The sequence below is a fragment of the Branchiostoma lanceolatum genome, chromosome 16 (assembly GCF_035083965.1).
Source record: "Branchiostoma lanceolatum isolate klBraLanc5 chromosome 16, klBraLanc5.hap2, whole genome shotgun sequence".
Taxonomy (NCBI): Eukaryota; Metazoa; Chordata; class Leptocardii; order Amphioxiformes; family Branchiostomatidae; genus Branchiostoma; species Branchiostoma lanceolatum.
Genome location: NC_089737.1, coordinates 13,752,375 through 13,774,784, shown reverse-complemented (window position 1 = coordinate 13,774,784; position 22,410 = coordinate 13,752,375). Strand labels below are relative to the sequence as shown.

General features: G+C 42.2%; 1 protein-coding gene across 1 annotated transcript; it reads left to right on the top strand.

Moving 5' to 3' along the window:
- Nucleotides 1-248: 248 nt before the first annotated feature.
- LOC136421431 (ankyrin and armadillo repeat-containing protein-like) lies at nt 249-21,251 on the top strand. Its single transcript, XM_066408729.1, has 23 exons — nt 249-474; nt 2,160-2,809; nt 3,193-3,338; nt 3,802-3,893; nt 5,399-5,601; nt 6,126-6,263; nt 6,641-6,779; nt 7,194-7,377; nt 8,376-8,604; nt 10,091-10,292; nt 10,675-10,883; nt 11,263-11,367; nt 11,695-11,939; nt 12,485-12,653; nt 13,211-13,452; nt 15,848-16,001; nt 16,708-16,869; nt 17,409-17,515; nt 18,277-18,399; nt 18,847-19,005; nt 19,896-20,013; nt 20,339-20,448; nt 21,051-21,251. The coding sequence occupies exons 2-23, from the start codon at nt 2,182-2,184 to the stop codon at nt 21,249-21,251; spliced, it is 4,065 nt and encodes a 1,354-aa protein (XP_066264826.1). The 5' UTR covers nt 249-474; nt 2,160-2,181.
- Nucleotides 21,252-22,410: the final 1,159 nt, after the last annotated feature.

The window sequence follows — 22,410 nt, the reverse complement described above, 5'->3', positions numbered from 1 at the left end:
TACAATAGTATGTGCATTCATCATTGTTGTAGTGATCAACCAATTTATCTACTTTATATATATTTCTCACATTTTCGTTTTATTCTTGTGCAATCTTGGTTAGCGTGTTATTTCTGTCACCCCTACTTTGATCAAATTATGGTCCGTCCCTTGTCCTGGGACAATCTGCACAGACTGCCCTGAGTACGAGATGTGATCTCGTGACCATGCTTGACAACAAAGGTGGGCACCGCCTAGCAACCAATCAGCGCGCCGAACCCCCGGTGCGCTGTCGGACGGCGCTTTGGTCTCATAGGTGAGCCCAGGTACGTAACACACCTGTGTTGTATACCCGCAGCTCCTAGTTACTCAGCCAGAGGCCATGCACCATGTTTATGTATCAGGGAAGACCACCATGACTTCGTCCGAGACAGGAACGGAGTTTTGACGTACAAAGAGTCGAGAGAGTGAACTAGGAGACTGAAACTCGCACAGGTGAGTTAATAAGGCCGTACCTGGATTTTTAGATCCCCATTGTTGCGGTCACGGTAGCTGGAATCTCCATGCGCTATGAAGTAATCGTACACGGAAGAGAAAAACCGTAGACAGGTTGCTAGACTATGCGGCGCCCTGATTTTCAAACAAGAGAGGAAAACACGGGAAGTTTTAGCTGTTACGCAATAAGCAAGCCGGAAAACTGAAATGATTTCATTTTCACGGTGGTTACTGGTGTATTGTCTATTCCGTACCCCCTCAAATAAAGGAGTGTAGCTGTATTTAGGTCGCTGAAACTTCCACCCCCCTCCCCCAGTATCGTCTGACAACTCAGTCCCAGGGGAGTATTGTTGTTTGTTTGGTCTTAATATTAATCCTAACAGCTTAGTCCCTTTGGAATCTTAATCCTGATTTATTAAATCTGGAAAGATTTATTCTGCTTTTAGGCACAATGCCTGCATTATTTAACAATTTGTCCCGTTTTTGTGGTTGATCAATTATTCATTGTAACGACATATTACCAGTAAATGTTATACTAGTAAATCAGTTATGTCAACATTCAGCAAGGTTCAGATGTATAAATGTTTCAATAGCAAAGTAAACAAAGGTACAACGTTAAAGAGATAACGAAAGCCAAAGTCCAGAAGCAACAATAACCATCATTGACGAAAAGAGAACTAGATTAAATCAGTGATTTAATTAAAACTAACCGTTTAATGAATAATACAGAAACCTGACATTTGTATGGTTTCCTTCAATATAGATTAATAGCCTTACGTCGTACATGTGTGCAACCAATTTAGACAAGTGTTGTAAACAGGTGGTAATAGTAATAGGTTGATTGGCTGATTTAATTAGTCATGATTGGGAAACCAAACCTCAGTCACATCCTCAACTGTTGCCCGGCTGTGAAAATGGTTTCTTTTGTTACTTTTGCTAACAGATTTTGTAACAATGGTGTCATTAAACTTTGATGCCAGCATGTACAGTAGCTTCTTACATAACAATTTGCTGACAGCTGATACACCTGTTATGATTAGTTAGCTTCAGCGTTAAATCTTTAATGCATTTCTTCTTGCCTGTCTTTTGGGACTTTAGCTAGTTACACTGTAACTGTAGCATGTTTTGATTTGGCTAAGTGCCCCAAAAAACAATAAATCAATATGTCAAGAGGTAGACAAATTTGTAAGAGTCTTCAAAACTCTGACTGGTCAGTTGAATGCAGTTGCTGTATCGATTGATCTCTAGCTTTTGCATTTCTTTAGGTAATGAATGTCTTTGAATTATGTGTGGTAGGAAATTGTCTTGTGTATTGTTGTCTCGCCCAGCAATTACTAGTATCTCTTTCCCATTCTTTTGATGTGGACTTATTTGAGTTTGTGTGGGTTGTGTGTAACTAGTTAATATGACAATCATTTGTCAAATTTTACTGGCAACAGAATCTTCAAAATACTGAAAACATTTGCCTTCAACAAAAGAAGAAAAATCATGCATCCGACAATGACTTGACCATCCACAGACATTTACACAACAAGAAATTGACAGAAATGTCTTACAATCTTTGTCAGCAGGGCAAGCCCTTTGTAATTTAGCAGCAGGCTAGTTGGACAGCCTTAGCTGTGTGTGCTGAACAGCCAAACCAATAGATAAATAAGTAAATAAATGTTTTATTTCACCAGCTGCAGGTTGAAGAACCCCGGCCCAACCATGTCTACCACATCGTCTGCCTCCCCGTCAAGGCGGCCCAGTCTCCTACCCGGCGGCGGGGACGACAAAGACAAGGATGAGGCGTATCTCGCCCAACTCCAGGCCACCCGCAACGCCAACCAGTTCTTCGAAAAGTTCGACCGCGCGGAGGTCCAAGAAATGCTGGCGTACACCTCCTCCCATTGGCTACTGTCGTCGGACGATTTGAGGTTCTCTGTCGAGCCGCCTGACGGATTGATTTCGAAAATGCGCGGAATTTCGTACTCCAACTGTATCTTCCTACTTCCCGAGGTGCCAAACTGTCAGCCGTACGATTGTCGCGAACTGCACCAGATCATTCGCGACCTGGTGACAGGAATATTCTCGTTGAACCAGGTGCCGTGTATATCGTTGGAAGCGAACTTTGATCAGAGTACGTCGTGTAAACTCCCGCCGGCGTATCACGACACGAGAGTCGGACAGATCCTCATCAACCTGGACTACATGATGAAGGCTTTGTGGCACGGAGCTTTCTTCCCGCCGGACAAGAGGGCAAAGTTTTCGGAAAGGTGGCGGTCGAACCTGGATGTGAACATGAGCGGCAAACCGGAGACAAAGAAGAATGTTTTATTGGAGTTCACAACAGCAGGTAGGTTATGTCGAGTTGCTACTACAAAATTAATCTAGAAATTTTTGCAGTTTTTTTAAACGTGAATCATACAGCTACAGTCTATTCAGCTTTTTTCCTCTTGGTAGACGGTCAACAGCATTTTCAGTGTCTCACAGCTGCCATCAGTAGTAACTGTTTACAGTGAAACCAGTTAGTTACAGAATTACAATTATCCCCAACCGTTTCCCATTCACTCCAATTTTTTACTGAAATCACATTATTGCATGGCACATCATCACCAAACCCTGCTAGATCTGTCTGTATTTCTAATATAATGCAGTTTGCAAAGGAGGCCATATTAAAATTACATGAACTATATGCAGAATTGAAGTCTCTGATGAGCTGTTTATTCCTGTGCCCAGGCATGATGGACGTGACTAAGGACCCAGAGTACGCAAACGTGTACTCCGACCAGCCGGAGTCGGAGAAGCTGAAGGACGAACACGCGACCTTGGAGGAGAGGAAGCTGTTCATGCGCTACGTGGAGAACTTCTCACTCCAGATGACGGTGTGTAGGGATAGCAGAGAGAGGCTGTTGTGGCCAAGAAACAATCTTAATTCCACACTCACATGTCCTCTCCTCTCTTTTCCTTGAGTAGTAGTAGTAGTACTAGTTACTGTTGTAGTAGCCTTTATTTTCCTTGGATGGCCTTGTCGGCCTGTACAAATATATACATATTATTCTGTCTGTCATCCTTATTTAATTAACAAACTGTGTTCCTACTTTTATACATTTCATAACAGATAAAGATATGATTTTGCAATCTTCAAGATTACTAGTAGTCAGAAGTAATATGGTACTAGTAACTGAGTAACTGTCTCAGGGACAGGGGACAGCCTAACACTGTCTTGCATAGACTTACATTAGAAATACACACTTGTCGTACACCGAGTACATTTTTCAGAAAGCTAAGGGTATCCTCTACTGCCACACATCTACTTACACATATTTGATAATTGCTATATTACAGGTGTACCAGACCAGTGTGCAGCAGCACAAGAACCTGTTCCTCATGGAGTCTGACTGGAACATCGCACAGCAAGTCAGGATTTCTGAGGACAGGTGATAAACACTTTAACATCTTTGCAAGTTTTTACACTACCAGACTGTAATTATAAGGTTTGCTGATCCACTCACACCGGGATGGACTCCTATTCTTTTCAACAGGTGTGGCGGGTTCTTTTACATGCTCGAGGTAAGCTCTTGTTTGGTCCGCATAACTTGTAAACCGTCTTCAGGCATAACACACCTGAGTTTTGTACAGTAGGTACAAGCTGTGATGGTAAGACCAGACTGTATAAAGGTTTGATCCACTCACACTATACCAGGACTCTTTTTGATTAGTGTGGTGGGTTCTTCTCAAACATGGGACCTCCATTTAACATCCTATCTGAGGGATGTCCCTAGCTGAAGCTAGGGTACTCATTTACGACTGAGTTGAGCAAGAAAATATGTGTGAAGTACAAGATTGTAGCCTGCTGAAGATTCAAACCCAGAAGCTGTAGATAACCCACGATCTAGACCTTACCATAGGCTAAGTACTTGGTAGTCAACCAAGTTGGGACTTGGTCCAACACTTGTAACAGTAACAAGAATCTATTTCCACAACATGTAACACAAGTGTTAGATGATCCAGTGCTTTGTGGCCTTACTTCTATTTCTAGGCTATGAGGTATCGCATTACTATACATAGCCCAGTGGGGGGTGCCGATGCCTTGTTTGCACAATACTGTCGATAAAAACATTTTGTAAGCCACTGTCCTCAGGAAAGTGAAAGGCAGAGAATGAGAAAAAGATACACAAAAACAAAAGACTAATAAAAGCAAACAAATTTAATAGCAAACATTACAGATGTAGATGATTAATCATTTTCTGTCTGTGTCTTCGTAGTGTAAGTGGTAAGCGATCCCTTTTCTTTACCATAGGCTCAATTTCAGTGGATCAGGTGGGCAATGGTTCTAGTCCCAGTTACTGAGTTAAGTACAGATTACTTACAGGTTGCAGTCGTCCTTTTGAATGGGGTGTCAATCATCAGTCCTTTGCATTAAACCTCTGTATGTAAAAGAACCCATTATGTACTTATTGAAATGTATAAGGGTGACATGATGTGCTTGGCTGAAAACACAAGCCATAGTGTAGCCACATTGCACTACTGTATATGCTTAAAAAAGCATCTTGCTGTATACATGTATGCCATTTAAGATGACTGCTTAATCACCTTTATCTTACCTCTGAGTTCCCTTTTTATTCTGTTTCTATTCTATATTATCTATAATCGTCCAGTCAAAACTACCCAAGTAGACCAATTAGATCTGGTCTATGTACAGGGGCTCACTAGACTCTTAAGATTCTTAATGCTTGTGTCAATGGGAAAAAATGATAGGACAGCCCAGTGAAAAGTGATCACATTGTCCAGGTGGTCCTATAGATGTGGTCACTTGTACAAGTTTGACCGTATATCTTTATCAGTATCTGTATCCAGCCCAGGTATAACCACAATGACATTTTGGCGCAACACACCAGCTTATTGGCCAGGTGGTCAGATGTTTGTTTTCCTACAACCTCAGGTTGGACCAACAGAGCTACCTGTTGATCCAAAGACGTCTCCAGATGCACCAGGAGCTGATTAAGAAGCACCTTGAGGACAAGGCGGAGGTGCGTCGACTCCTGGGTCTGGTGAAGTTCATCAGCTTCATGGTTCCGTTCCTGGTGGCCATGAGGAGGAGGATGAAGGTTCCGGACATGTCCAGGCTGCTGGCTCCGTTCATAGGTAGGACACTAGGAGTCCTAAGGATACTGTAGATGCAGAAATATTCAGTAGTTTTACGTTAGCGGTTTTCGCGCTGACTGTTTCACCTCGAACTTAAAACCACATTTTTGTCCAATACTGTAGCTGTATGAGACTATAGTGCTGCCTATAGCCACTATAGTGCTGCCGCCAACACTCCATTTTTGCCTTAGAGTGACATAAAAACCATGCAAACTTAAATGCATTTACAGTACCTTGGATGTGTGTGAAAGAGATTTCCCTTTAGCAGTTGCCCTTCCGTCCCTGAGTTTTGTTGCATAGGACAGACAAAATGTACGTATCTTGTATCTTGTATGGCTACATAGTATTCATGTAAATTATTCATTTGAGTGGCAGACCTTTGTTTTTAAAAATAGCTGAAGAATGACAGCCTTGAAAGGTTTATCAGAAGTTTGAACTTGACATTCTTATGTGAAGTGCAAGTGCAAGGACACAGTCTTGATAGAGAAGTGCCTTGACAAATGACTCAATGTACTTTTTTACAGATGACAAGCTGAGAACAGAGAGGGAACTGCCACCCCTGATGTTGGGAAGTGATTTCAAGTGCAAGAATTTCTTCTTTGAAAATCGTTACCATCACCTCCACGGAGGCATCTCGATAGACCTGGAAACTGGCCATCTAGGTCTGTAGTCACTGTCATTTTTGACAAAAGTGCTTGAAACTGAGTATTTTCTGCAAATTACAAATTGTACAAACCTGTGCAGGATAGGAGTAGTTGTCTCTGCATCCCTCGTCGTCAGGCAGACTGATGACTGTAGGTGTAAGTGAGGCTACGGGGGTGGTCAGGCTCACTTACACCTACAGTCATCAGTCTGACTGACGATCGAGAGGATGCAGAAGACAATGAAGCCTTATTAGACAAGTGTATTGTTTTAAAAGGCATTTATAATAATTGATAATCATTGTTCACTGTCTGATTGTACACTTAAGACAGTACACTAACATAAGGTTTTTAGTTTTTCATGTATGTTGATTGGATGTTTTCGTTCTTTTTTCCAGTGGACCCCCCAGAAGAAGTTGTTGATGCATTTGACGAGCTGCAGTTGGAAGCGGCGACTCACTGTGCCAAACTGTTGGACCCTGATGCCCCGTACATGGAACACTACCCACTTCCTGTGGTAGAACTCAATGGGAAAAGGTAGGATTGATACTTGGAGAGAACTCCAAACAACAACAACATGTACTAGATATCAGAATTAAGCATCATTAATTGACTTTGAAGTCTGTGTGAAAAACTACATTCAAAGCTAGTTTTTACAAACACACTGCAATATTATTATGACTGTATACTTCTTAGGTCAAGCATTTTCCCCCAACTCCGTAAGCAATTTTCCTCTAAGTACTGTCTCTTCTTTACTTTAAATCATCTTGTCATTAGATTTGTACTTTGAAGCATCTGGTAGCAACTAATTGTATAATGTATGCACATTTTATTACTGTATACCAACCAGTCAACTATATCATTATTCCTATCACCATAAAAGTACAAACAAAGCTCAGCTGACCAATGTTGTTACTGCATGACCAGTAATGTTTCCTACACCATTTCCAGGTACCACATCTTTTCCCTGGACTTTGAGACGTACTACCCCCAGTCCCCACACAAACCCCGGTGGATCCACGCCTTCTACGACGTCACGGCCAGCCTCAAGCCCAAGAGACTGCCGCTGACAGATATACAGGTGCACGAACACTTCAAGAAGAGGTTCGGATACAAGAAGGCCATCAGATATAAGGTTTGTATGAAGACTTTTCAGTCAAAAGTGTAGCACTAATATTGTGAAGAATTTTTGTAGTCTTGCAAATTACTGCAAATGCAAGCATTATGAGGATATCGTATGAAATCCAACTTTACTTCTTTTTAATCTATGTAACATCAACTCTCTAGGTACTGTAAGACTGCCACATAAAAAATACATTTCTGACATGTAGTTTTAGTTGGAGGGGATAGGTGGCGCTTTTAAAAGTCGATGTGATCATGACTGTCAAAATTTGCTTTAGGGTCAAAATTTGTTTCAGCACTATCAAAGCATATTCATCTATATGCAATTTGTTAAGTGTCAGTTACAGGAAATAGGAATCACTTGTAGATAGTACAGTAAAATGTTTCTTAAGTCTAGACCTTTATTATCTGTTTCACCTGTAAAAGATTCTAGGATAAAATATCACATGAAGCACGAAAGCCAGGTGTACTTAAAGTCTTAGTAACATTTTATAGAATGAAACCAGCTCTATGCCGAGAATAGAACATGTCATGAGAGATGTCTCCAGCTGCCGTGCATCAGCAGTTGATCCCCGTAGATGATTGATTAATCGTGGTTGATTGATTAAAACCAGAAAGAAGTATGCGGTGCCGAAAATTGGAATCAGATTCATAACTGTAGTGTGTGTAAAGCTGTGGTTTGCGACCCTGCCTCTGGACCAAGAAGTTGTGAGTTCGAATCCCGGCTGTGTTGCTCATCACTGGAAAGGGTTGCAGTCCTTAGGACGGGATTTTATATACTAGTATTAAGCCTTTCATCTATTGTTCATTGCACTTGTTGATAAGAGCAAGAGGAATTGTCCTCGGTCCAATGAACCTGTGAATACTGTTGCATCTGTCTTCTCTGTCACGACCAGTGGAAGAGTCTCTTCAATGAGCTAAACTGGTTCAAGATCACTTTCACATAATGTAATTAAGTCTTAAAGGTATTATATAACACTTACTATATATAGACTTATTGTCTTTCTTTAGAATCTCCAGTATGGACTGAAAGCGTCAGCACAGCGCGGCCTGGTCGCCATTTTCCAGACGCTGTGCCGGAAGTGTCCGGCGACGCGGCTGGCGAAACACGACGAGCTGGGTCTGTCTCTGCTTCACCACGCGGCGATCCACAACCGGCCGCAGGTCATCGCCCTGCTCCTGCTGCAGGGGCTGGACGTGAACGTGCGCAGACTTGTGTCACACTACACCGCCAGCAGTGGTACGTTGTCTTTACATCTGTTTTAAGAACAATAGAGGGAAAGGTATAGTGCTGTTAAAAACAAGTGTTGCCTCCAATTTAATGCTCATACTCAAAGTGGCAAAGTTTTACCCATAGACTTGTGTCACAGTGCACTGCCAGCAGTGGTACGTTGTCTTTACATCTGTTTAGAGAAAAATATATATTAGAGAGACTCAGTAAAATTAGAATGTAAAGCCATATGTTCCGTCACCCCAAATATTCAGAACTGTTGAAAATGTATAGTACAAAAATTAATATGTATTTACTGTTACTTTATTTCTATTTAAATCTTTGTCAGCAAAGTCAAGCCAAGTAGGGAACATTGTACATCTATTAGCTGATCTATTTTAGTTAGCGGGTTTCTATACGCACAGCGGTATATATATATATATATATGTTCCATTTTATTCATGTCAAGGAGATTTACAAAAGCAGCCTAACCTTCCTTCCCTTTGGCATGAAATGTGAATCAGTGACATGGCTATGCAGCCAGGGAAAGTTGTTTGTGTAAATATCCTTGACATGAATTCAGAGCCGGAACTATTGATTTTATTGATGGTGATGTTCAAATTTTCTGTAGTTAACAGGAGAACGGTCGGTGTATGTTTGGCTGAAATGTGTTTAAAGAAGACTATTATTAGTGAATGAAGTCTCCGCAATACTGTTGTATTTTGGTGACAATAGATTATTGATAACTCATAATTGACACATTGACAGGTCCGACGTCCCTGCACCTGGCTGCCCAGTGTGGATCGTTGGACCCCCCTGTCCTGTCTGGTGTCCTGTAAAGAAGTGAGACTTACACCATCACCATGTCACCAAGACTTACAATGTTTTAGTGTCCTAACCACTTAAACAGTCAACGGATAACTGATGATCGACACATTGATTAACAGGTCTGAATAACGTATGATTGACACATTGACAGGTCCGACGTCTCTGCACCTGGCTGCCCAGTGTGGCTTGTTAGATGCCCCGTCCTGTCTGGTGTCCTGTAAAGTGAACATCACCATGTCACCAAGACATTTTTGGTGTCCTAGTCACTTCAACAGTCAACTGATAAGTGATGATTGACATTAATAATGTGTGATTGACACATTGACAGGTCCGACGTCCCTGCACCTGGCTGTCCAGTGCGGATCGCTGGACGCCCTGTCCTGCCTGGTGTCCTGTAAAGCGTACATCACCATTTCACCAAGACTTACAGTATTTTTGTGTCCTAACCACTTCAACCTTAATTTGATAACTGCTGATTGACACATTGATTAACAGGTCTGAATAACTTGTGATTGCCAGGTCCGACGTCCCTTCACCTGGCTGCCCAGTGTGGCTCGCTGGACGCCCTGTCGTGCCTGGTGTCCTGTAAAGCGTACATCACCATTTCACCAAGATTTACATTATTTTTGGTGTCCTAATGATTGACAGATTAACAGGTCTGAATAACGTATGACTGACACATTGACAGGTCCGACATCCTTGCACCTGGCTGCCCAGTGTGGCTCGTTAGACGCCCTGTCGTGTCTGGTGTCCTGTAAAGCGAACATCACGATGTCCGATCAGGACGGATGGGCGCCGGTTCACCACGCGGCGTACTACAACAATGTGCAGTGCCTCAAACACCTCATCAACAAGGACAACAGCCAGCTGGAGCTCAACACAACCAACCAGTGAGCAGAGAAACTCGTTAACTAATTAGAATGATCAACAGATCGCTAAGAGTTGACTGTTTACAGATCATGAAATTTTGCTAACCAAATACTGAGTTTTCAGTCAGTTTTTTATTTTTTAAATTTTCTGTCTGTCTTTGAATTTTTTTACCCAAGCAATGAATTAAAGATGGGAAAGGGAGAGAACAAGATAGAAAGAAAGAAGTAGAAATGTAATGATTTGCATAAAAGGGAAGACAAGAGCAACAGATTATGTGGGTGCTGAGAGGGCTGCACTAGCTATAGAGATCCCTCAAAGTCAAACACACTGTTTTTCAAAGTGGTGGATGTTTGTAGCCCATAGGATAAATGTTAATGTGGATTACTACAATTGCGTACACAGGTTCAAGTCTACGCCATTGTTACTGGCAGCCAGTAGTGGTGCCCTTGCTGCAGTACAGTACCTCCTGGCAGGGGGCGCCGACATCACGAAACACGACACCAAGGGAGACAACATCGTCCACCTGGCAGCACTGCAGTCTCACACCAACGTTCTAGAGTACCTCATTCTCATGAACAACCTGGAAGTGCCTGTGTGGAAACTACTAGTTGGTAAGTCCATAAGAACAAGATAAAGTAACATTATTACGTTCTAAGGATTAAGGTGGTCACTCATGATAGGCAGGATTCTTAATGCTGGTGTCAATGGGAAAATTATTTGAAGAAACACCTGAAATAATGTTCACATTGGCCAGGTTGTCTTTTGATAATGTAGACTGAGGTGGTCACTTGTACAGGTTTGACTGTACAAGTCATGTACCTTGAAAATTTACTGTTACAGTAGAAAAAGAATTTAAGGCAGCATCATGATCTTTTCTTAAAGTTGCTCACCTTTGTCAGTAATTATAGCTTGGTGATCATTGCACTGTCTTTGAAATTAATCGGAATTTGTTGTGATGTGAGCATTGTTGTTGTTGTTTATGTTTACCAGGGATGTTGCAGAGTGAGGAAGAGGACAGAAAGTTGAACGCTGTGCGGTCGCTGGACATCCTGTCTGTGTCTGGAGAGGAGCACTGGAAAACCATGTTGGCAGCTGGTATGTGATACATGTGTCATAAAAGAAGAGCTTTGAAGAGCTTAAGTTTTAGATGTAGTGATTTGGGAGTTAAACAGAAATGGAAACAGACTTTCTCATCCATACTGTCTCGTTAATCCAACTATGTGTAATACATTCTATATTATCTGTTGTCCTCTCTGTCTATCACCTTGGCCCTGTCACAGTCTATTACACTGTGTTGTTTCTTATGATACAGTTGCTTCTGTCACCGAAATGTCCGCAGGTGATTACGTACTAGTTATGTTCTTAAAAGATTGTTATCTAGGTACCAACCTGAAGAAACTACTCATGGGTGTGTTTTCCCAGGTTCCATCCCAGCGCTGGTTGAACTTCTCAAACACGAGAGTGAGACCCTACAGGCGCTGGCGGCCTCCGTACTATGCAACATCTCCGAGCACGAACCCGTCCGGCGAGAGATCGCGAACGCCAACGCGACCCCCGTGCTCATCCACCTCCTGGGGTCGGCGGTGGACGACATCCAGTCCCGTTCTGCAGTCATCCTGTCGGACCTCGCGTGTGTGGACGATAATCAGGAGTCCATATCTGCTCAGGTATGGCATTTTTGTTTGTTTATGAAGGGATGACCACAAAATTTATATTATAATGATACTGTTAGGTAATATTCTCTTTTTTTTTTGTTAATAGATATTGGACTAAAGAAAATGAAAGATTGGACAGCCTTCCTTTCAAAGTAGCTTTAAATTCAGTTTTCCGACATTAATTAATTAGAGGGGAATTTTCACTGTGTCTAAGTCCCAAGTGATTTTTCTAGTTGTGTCCTAAAACAAAAGCTTGAATTTCATGACTGTCTTTTAGCATACAGTACATGTATCTACTGTTTGCAGCAAAATGATACAGATTTCAAGAATGCACCTTCTTGTAAGCCTCACTCTGTAAATATTATGCACACTGTTCAATACATTTGTAAATACATGAAGGAACCATACTGAGACCAGCAAGAGGCCAGTCCCTGGCCTAGACACTTAGCTAAGCTAAACTGGACAATAGATACACTTATAAATACACGATACAGTTGAAGATTATAAAGACAAAATCGCACTGATCTAAAGACCACTGTATCTCGATGTTCCCGCAGGGAGGGATCCCCCCGCTGGTCCACCTGCTGGAGTCCGAGCTGGAGGATGTCCTGGTGAACGCCGTCAACGCGCTGAGGGTGCTGTGCACCGGTAACCACGGCAACCAGAGCACCGTGGCAGAAAACTATGGCCTGGAGCCGCTGGTGGAGTTTTTAGGAGTAGACTCAGGTAAGTACTCAGAAGTCTGTTTCATATTTAACACTTTTCATGGCAAGTTACATTGTACTTATGACAGGGTACTCCAGTACCACTTTTATATAACTGTGTGGCTGTCCTTAGTGCTGAAAAGGTTATTATATAACCTTCTTCCTGTTAACCTAAAAACTTAAGTCAGCTTCAATCCTTTAGCAAAGGTTAAGCTTTGTACCTTGTAGGACTTAGCTCAATTTCATCTATTCTTTTTTATTTCGTTTGAATTAATCACAATGTGAAAGGGAGGAAGAGACTAATTGGAGGACACTGTACCAGAAAATAAGACTACATTAAGACTATTATCCCTCTTGTGACCTTTTCTTTGAAATCTATCAATTGAAAGCTGTACAACAACATATGTTTTGCTAAGTGTTCTGTGATGTTTTATGTGTGGGTCACGACACCAGCAATAGCTGCCTGTGTCCCACGTGTATTGAACCGTTGCAATTCTAATAAAATCAAATCAAAACAAAACGTGTGTGTTACACTGATGAATATTAAATGTCTTTTGATGTATAAATGTTCTATTTCAGACATTCTAAAGGCGGCTGCTGCAGCAGCCTTAGCGTCCATCTGCGCCGGACACAAGGACAACCAGGACAAGGTCGTGGCGCAGGGGGCGGTGCGACCACTGGTCGAGCTGGTGTGGGGGCGGAACGTCACGGTTCAGGTGAAGGCGGCGAGCGCGCTGGAGGCCATTGCTGAGAACAACAGCACCAGTCAGGCCGCCATCCTGGATCTCGATGCACCAAAGTACCTCAACAAACTACTGAAGGTAGTGTTTCATTTCGAGAAACTGCACATTCTGATTTGAAATGCCCAAGAAGTTGAGAAAAGTTGGTGTCTTTGCAAGAATAAGCTGGTTATACCGGCTATACAGATACAGATACAGAAGAGCATGCAATTGCAATCAATGCTGTCATGTCTTCCAATGGTCAACAGCGGCACACAAAGTACTTTCCAATGATTCAATGGAATCCCGTAAAATACCTACTGGTCCAGAATACCAGCCGGTATCTGACATCATCACTGCACAGGTATAATCCGTTATATAAAAACAAATATGTTTTCAGGTCTGGGCAGTAGAGGTGAAAGAACAGGGAGCCTGTACACTATGGGAGTTAGCTGAACATGCATAATTATACATTACGATAAAAGACATGCTACACAATCATATGTTTTTCTCTCCAGGTGTGGTCAGTAGAGGTGTAAGAACAGGGAGCCTGTACACTATGGGAGTTAGCTGAACATACATATTTATACATTACAATAAAAGACATGTTACACAATCATATGTTTTTCTCTCCAGGTCTGGTCTGTAGAAGTAAAAGAACAGGGAGCCAGCTGTACACTGTGGGCGCTGGCTGGGCATAACTGTGACAGTACAACACATGTTACCCTGTGACATGTTACCCTGTTACATATTACATATAACGCTACTATATGTTTTTCTCTCCAGGTCTGGTCAGTAGAAGTTAAAGAACAGGGAGCCTGTACACTGTGGGCGCTGGCTGGATATACCTGTACAATACATGGTACCCCAGACATATAACAGACATGTTACTAGAATGTATGTTTCTCTCTAGGTCTGGTCAGTAGAGGTGAAAGAACAGGGGGCCTGTACACTGTGGGCGCTGGCTGGACACACCTGTACACTACAATACATTTTACATTACATGTATGTTTCCATCTACAGGTGTGGTCAGTAGAGGTGAAAGAACAGGGGGCCTGTACACTGTGGGCGCTGGCTGGACACACCTATACAATACATTTTACATTACATGTATGTTTCCATCTACAGGTGTGGTCAGTAGAGGTTAAAGAACAGGGAGCCTGTACACTGTGGGTGCTGGCTGGACACACCTGTACACTACAATACATTTTACATTACATGTATGTTTCCATCTACAGGTGTGGTCAGTAGAGGTGAAAGAACAGGGGGCCTGTACACTGTGGGTGCTGGCTGGACACACCTGTACACTACAATACATTTTACATTACATGTATGTTTCCATCTACAGGTGTGGTCAGTAGAGGTGAAAGAACAGGGAGCCTGCACACTGTGGGTGCTGGCTGGACACACCTGTACACTACAATACATTTTACATTACATGTATGTTTCCATCTACAGGTGTGGTCAGTAGAGGTGAAAGAACAGGGGGCCTGTACACTGTGGGCGCTGGCTGGACACACCTATACAATACATTTTACATTACATGTATGTTTCCATCTACAGGTCTGGTCAGTAGAGGTTAAAGAACAGGGAGCCTGTACACTGTGGGTACTAGTACTGGCAGAAAACACCTGTACACTACATGCTACCCCATAACAGACATGTTACATGACTTGTATATTTCCCTGCCCAGGTCTGGTCGGTAGAGGTAAAAGAACAGGGAGTCTGTACAGACATGTTACATGTATGTTTCCTTCTCCAGGTCTGGTCAGTAGAGGTGAAAGAACAGGGAGCCTGCACACTGTGGGTGCTGGCTGGACACACCTGTACACTACAATACATTTTACATTACATGTATGTTTCCATCTACAGGTGTGGTCAGTAGAGGTGAAAGAACAGGGAGCCTGCACACTGTGGGTGCTGGCTGGACACACCTGTACACTACAATACATTTTACATTACATGATGTATGTTTCCATCTCCAGGTGTGGTCAGTAGAAGTAAAAGAACAGGGGGCCTGTACACTGTGGGCGCTGGCTGGACACACCTGTACATTACATCTTATCCCGTAACAGACATGTTACATGACTTGTATGCTTCCCTGCCCAGGTGTGGTCAGTAGAGGTGAAGGAACAGGGAGCATGTACACTGTGGGCGCTGGCAGGGCACACCTGCACAATACATGTACATCATACCCTATAACAGACATATGACATGTATGTATCCCTGCCTAGGTCTGGTCAGTAGAAGTAAAAGAACAGGGGGCCTGTACACTGTGGGCGCTGGCAGGAAACACCTGTACAATACATGTTACCCCATAACAGACATGTTACATGACATGTTACAAATGTACATGTATGTTTCCTTTTCCAGGTCTGGTCAGTAGAGGTGAAGGAACAGGGAGCCTGTACACTGTGGGTGCTGGCAGGACACACCTGTACATTACATCTTATCCCGTAACACACATGCTACATAACTTGTATGCTTCCCTGCCCAGGTCTGGTCAGTAGAGGTAAAGGAACAAGGAGCCTGTACACTGTGGGCGCTGGCCGGACACACCCCGCGGCAACAGAGGATGATCGCGGAGAAAATCGGGATCCCCCAGCTGATCGACATGCTCCTGCTGAAGTCTGAGAAACTGCAATATGTGGGTCAGTAAACAGTCATGGATACTTTTTACTAGATTATGTTGCTGTTAACGGTGATATTTTGCACCTGGCCTATAAAAGCCAGAACCCACTGTACTTGTGCTCATAAGAGCTCTGATCCTTGAAAAAGCTACTTCAAGTTTTGAATCCTTTTTACTAGATTATGTTACTGCTAACGGTGATATTTTGCACCTGGCCTATAAAAGCCAGAACACACTGTACTTGTGCTCATCCGAGCTCTGATCCTTGAGAAAGCCACACATATGGCCAACCTAGTCGGTTTGGGCTCGAATAAAGTTCTAAACGGGAACTATGAGGGTACAGCGTCTTTTCTGAAGATGTTGCATGAGTATGTACGGTTGGCTTGAGGTTGCCCACTACTATTGCCTTCAACTTGGCAATTATTAGGTTCTATAAATGTTTGGATATGGCATGTTCACACTTAAATGATTACTTAAACACAGGGGAGTGAAGCATTGTTTTTGGCTTGGGTGCATGTCTGTCAGATGAGGATGTGCGTTTGTTGGTGCTTTTCTTAATCAAAGGTCCTGTCACAAATTAAATAGTTACTACATGTATTTGGTGTTGAATGAAGAAAAATCTTATCTAAGACTTGCTTAAACATATATATCACATATGATAATCACAAAATCCAAATTCACAAAAGACAAAGATATGTCTAATCTTTTACCATTTTCCCCTGTTGTAGGCTGTTTGGCAATCATAGCATTGAGCCGCTCAAGTATCGAGTATCAGAACAAGATCTGTCGTGAGAACGGGATCCAGCCGCTGGTACGACTGCTGAGATCCCCCAAGACTTCTGAAACAGTCCTGCTGACTGTCATTAAGGCCCTGGGAACTTTATGTATAGGTAAGGACCATCTTGAAGTTGTAGTAGTATTTACTGTTACATTACTGTTGTAAAATTTACCGTGGTAGTCTATTTTGATTGTATTTTTTTCATAATTTGATATTTTAACACAAAATTTGGGCTTTTAAGTTTAAACAAGTTTACACTATATTATATAATAGTCTTTATTGCATATTCCTGCCCAGATGGGCTAAATGCACATATGACCACACATGGTCTATAGGAAGCATAATGCAAAACATGAATTGATAAGCAGCTACATTGTAGGAATGTAGTCAAATGGTTACTCATAGTGTTATATTAACTATAACAGTTACTGTTTAGTAACAGCTGTTTTATCCTTTCAGATTATATTATTATAATATAATATAATATAATATAATATAATATAATATAATATAATATAATATAATATAATATAATATAATATAATATAATATAATATATATATTAATAAGACTTATTATAATATAATAATATAATATAATTATTAGGAAAGTTCATAACATATCACTCACAAATGTCCCTTGAATATGCAGGTGTAGCCCACAGCAGTAACAAGGTGACCCAGGGGAAGATAGCAGAGGAGCAGGCCATCTCCACTTTGTGCAAGATCCTGGGGAGTACATCAAATGAGACACTACAGGTGAAATAATTTTTCTTACATATCATAGTATACATTATGTTTTCTAATTCATTTGGATATACAGTGTATCAATCAAAAGTATAATTAATGTATGATGGTTGGCTTTTGAATTCATTTGAATATATCAGAAAAACTACCTCATCCTTGGTCACAGGCCACAAAGTACCTACTAGTCCAGTCACATTAGTAATGGTGAGCATTATTTGCCATAGTCTTAGCCTGAGTACCAACCTCCGTAGTGACCGCTGGCTCAATAGAATTCGCTTGCTTCGTGGTTAGCCTCCCAGTTCAGTTCAGTTCATCCTCAGTGAAGTGACACTAGTGTCTTCACAAGTCCCTGTCCAGTATGACAGAACGAAGCTCATAATCCTGAAGTCCTACATCTCAATTACCTTCTTAAGTGTCAAAGAAGGACATCTAGCCTCCCTCATTAACAGAATCACTGCAGTGCTGTCAAACATCTGCTAGGGTGTCTCAGTGACACATGGATGCACTGTACAATACATCTCTTTTGATAGAAATATAGAGGAATTAAACTGATACGACTGAAATATTGCAGCTTGAGTAGCTTTCGGGTGGCATCCACCACTCCTTCATCAGCTCTGAGTCGGGTTGTCACGTGACCTACGAGAGGTCACTAGGTCACGTGACACGAGATTATTGTAGATGGGGGGGGGGAGACGGTGGCAGCCTTGGTCGCGGTTCAAAGAGGGGGAACGGGGTCTTATGTGTACATTACATCTCTTTTGACTCTGTTGCAGGTTGAAGTTGTCCTGGCTCTGGCCTGTATCTCCCTGAACAACAAGGACATCCAGGAAGTCCTGAAGGAGGAGGAAACCTTCTCACCCAGTATCCTGCTACAGCTATTCCACTCAAGCAATAAGGTAAACATGTCATTCTTCATCTTAAAGTCAATACAAAGTTACTCAAGGAACTGGATATGTTTTGTAAACATGTACAGTCAGACATTTCAGATGGCATATAGATATACTGTCTTTTGTCAGTAACAGTACTAATGAAAGTACAGAACAAATGATACACATGTGGTGAAATGACAGAGGTACAAATTAATATAATCAATGTACAGTCAAACCTGTTCTCAGCAACCACTCAAGGGACTGAGGAAAAATGGTTGCTGAGGACAGGGGGGATTAACTATGTATAATGAATTGACTGTTTTTATGTGGTTGCCTGCACCAGGTGGTTACCTGATCAGGTTTGACTGTAGTTGTTTTTGCCTTAAATGACATTTGAATTTCCAAATAGGATATTTGTTTATGAAAAATGAATGAATATTAAGAAACATATCTTAAACTCCCAATCTTTCCCAGGATGTACAGTTGAGAGCCGGCACCGCCCTGTCCACATACGTCTTCAACAACACGGCCAACCAGTACAAGATCAGGCAGCTGGGAGGGATTCCGCTGGCAATATTCGAGCCCTTCCTGCTATCGGAGAACGAGGCTTATCAGGCTCATGCTTCCTTCCATGTGAGTCATGATTTGATACATTCAAAAGTAAACTTTTAAGGAAAAAGAGTATTGTTAAAGAGGAGGCAAGATCAGTACCAAGGACAGTGTTGTCATTGGAAGGTCTTTCAGTACTGTAAATTACTTTAATATAGCAGCAGGAAAATATAGCGGTTGGGGGAAATGGAGTAGGTCACAGCACTTAATTTTAACGTTGGGAACAAACATTACTGTCTCAAAAATTAGAGATCAAATATTATCAATGATGAAATTTTAGCTGTTGACTAGTGAACGTTAAATCAGCTAGAATTAAGTTACAGTTAACAAATCAAGAAGTACAGTACCAAGGACAGTGTTGTGTGTATGAATGTTATTCAGTACCAAGGACAGATACTTTTTGCTAGCCCTGTCTAGTATTGTTGTGGCTTGTCTTCCTGTATGTTTGTGTCTTTCTGGCCTATGTGAAGGGGTGAAGTCTGCTATCTTTGCCATTTTTTTCTATAAATTTTCCTTGGTTTCTTTGCTTCCTTTTGCTAGACACTTAACAACCAGCCTGATGTCATTCTTTCATTGTGGAGCTTGATGACAGAAATGTGGTATAAATTTGGTATATATTTTCTGTTGTCTTTTTCAATGCAGGCTTTTTTTACCTTTACCTTTACCTAGTCCCATCCTCATGCCTGAGGGTCGGGGACCATGGTAGCCTCCAGTCAGCCTCCTCCACTTTCTCCTGTCTCTGGCTCTGTGGGTACACTCCGTCAGTGGGAGACCCGGATGTCGTCCCCCCACCTTCTTCTTGGCCTCCCACGGCTCCTCCTACCATCGATCTTTCCTTGCAGTATGTGGGTGGTGATGTTGCCTGTTGCAGGCTTTTTAAAGATGTGTTATAATACTTTGTTTTTCCCTCCCAGGTTGTTGTCCTTGCTCGTGTGATAGTGGATCAGGACCAGGTCATGCTGACGGCCCGCGGGGTGACTCAGATGGTGGAGCTACTGCAGTCTGAGGACGACAACACCGTGGTCCTGGCAGGTAAAAGGCTGTTTTTTTTGTTTTTTTAAATTTTTTAAATTTTTTTTTTTCAAACTTTATTCAGACAAAAGATACAATACAGAAACATGAAACAAAAGAATACAGTAACAGGCTTTTTAAAATAAAAAAAACTAACCAGGAGATGTGCAAGTGAAATTAGTATCAGTTACAAGACATAACATGGTATTCAGACATGCATAATGTCGTCCATTGCTGTACATGGCAGATGTACATGTACCATGCAGTCAATGCAGTTTAGTAAGATGTATTACTAAGTGTAGAATTCTAAAGTTTATCAACAGCATGTCCTTGTTGTTTTCCCCAGCGAGCCTGATGGGTAGCCTGGCCCACACCAGAGCAGGGATACCAGACGCCATGGTGACATGTGGAGCTGTGGAACTCTTAACAGAACATCTGGCTTCTCATAACGACCAGGTACACGTTTGCTTTTTTGTTACCGGTATGCATAACTGGTAAACCGCCTTTAAGCGTATTTAAACTTACACACCAATATTGTACAGTAGGTACAAGCTGTGGAAGACCGGACTGTAAGGTTTGATCCACTCGCTTTCTACTCTTTTCGATAAGTGTGATGGGCTCTTTAACATGCTCAAGGTGTGGCTCTACTCAAACAAAGGGACTCTGGCTTTGTATCTCATCCAATAGGACATACCTGATTGAAGCTAGCTATTCATTTTTACGTGTGTGGGAGTTGTTTGAGGGAATAAATGTCAGGTGCCTCTTCCAAGAGCACAACATTGGGGCCTGCTTAGGATTATAACCCAGAACCTTTATATTCTAAGTCAACAACACTAACTATGTACCAGGATCTCAGACATATGATGCCTTATTTGCCAGGTTCGTTTCTATGCTGCGGTTGCCCTTGGATACCTGACCTCTAATCGGACCGTGGGTCTTGAGCTGCTGGTCCTGTGCCGGAACACGCGTGGACTGTACAGTGTTTCCTTGTAGAAAGGATATAAAAACTAATACATTTTTCCCTTTTGTAACATAAATCACTTTTTTTCGCTCAAAAGGTGCGTTTCTATGCTGCGGTTGCCCTTGGATACCTGACCTTTAACCGGACGGCGGGGCGCGAGCTGCTGGTCCTGTGCCGGAACACGCCGGGTCTGTACGACGTGCTGGTGGAGAACATGGGTCAGGACGCACGCATCAGTATGGAGTTCACTGACACGTTCAGGATGGCCAAAATGGTGGGGCTGCCTTCACAGAGGTGAGTACTGCAAATCGTTTAAGTTTGTGGGGACTTAATTTCATGGTAGGAGGCAATTGTAGTGTTCGTGGTTAAAGTAATACAGAATGGCAAGACAGCACAGGTTTCCAGTGGTGAGGTCACTGCAAAATTGCAAAGTTTAACACTAAATCACTGGGAATATTTCAGTTTCCAGTACTTGGATGTATTTCAGAAATCTGCTGTTTGGTGTACAGTCAAAACTTTCTACAGTCAAACCTGTATTAGCGGTCACCTTTGCATAGCGGCCACCTGCCAATAGTGATCACTTTTTGTCGGTCCCTTGGATTTTTCCCATTGACATAAGCATTAAGAATTAGGCTATAGCGGCCACCTGTCCAACGCGGTCGCAGCCACTCGATTTTCGGTCCCGCGGGTCTGGAAACACTGCCGATAACGGTCCCGGCGCATGGTCGGCGCAAGATTCGGGAGCCTTCTTTCAAATCCCCTCAGAAAAAAATGTCATTATAGCTGTAGTGTTACCCATGAAAATGTTGTACATGGTTTTATTTTGCTCCTGGTGTTGGTTTTGAATTTCCCAAACCGCTAAGACGCCAGAAATTTGCAGACAAAAAGAGCCTCTTGGTGTGCGGTCCTAGCGGGACGCTTTGCTTACTTGGGTTACTTCACTGGTAGTACCATGGGGGAGCAGTTTGTTAAAAAAAGACAGACGCCTTTTATCCTCTAAAAAAAGGTTATAAAGTCATCCATTCTTTGAATATTCTGTTCTCTTTATTCAAAGAACTTTTTTGACGAAATAAGTTTACATTTTGTACTATTTAATGTAGAGTAAAATCATAACTCACACATGCAGAAGGAACCCACATTACAGTAGACTATCCCAATGACCCTATGACCTCAAAGGGGCCATCTTGCAGCTGTTGTTTTTTCTCCCGGCAAGAAATCCGACCCAAACAGGCTGATTTTACCGTGAAATTCCGCAATTATTTGCTGATAAATGATGTCGCCGCGCAATTGTAAATGACACGGTTGTCTTTGGCAACATTTTGGTCGCATGTGCTCCGGATTGGGGGCGGATCGATGGATCGACTTGGACTTAAATTTGCTTGTGGAAAAATCCGGACCTACCGAAAGCAGTCATCTTGAGCCGATGGTCGTCTTGTGGAAGTGGTCGGTAGACCAAG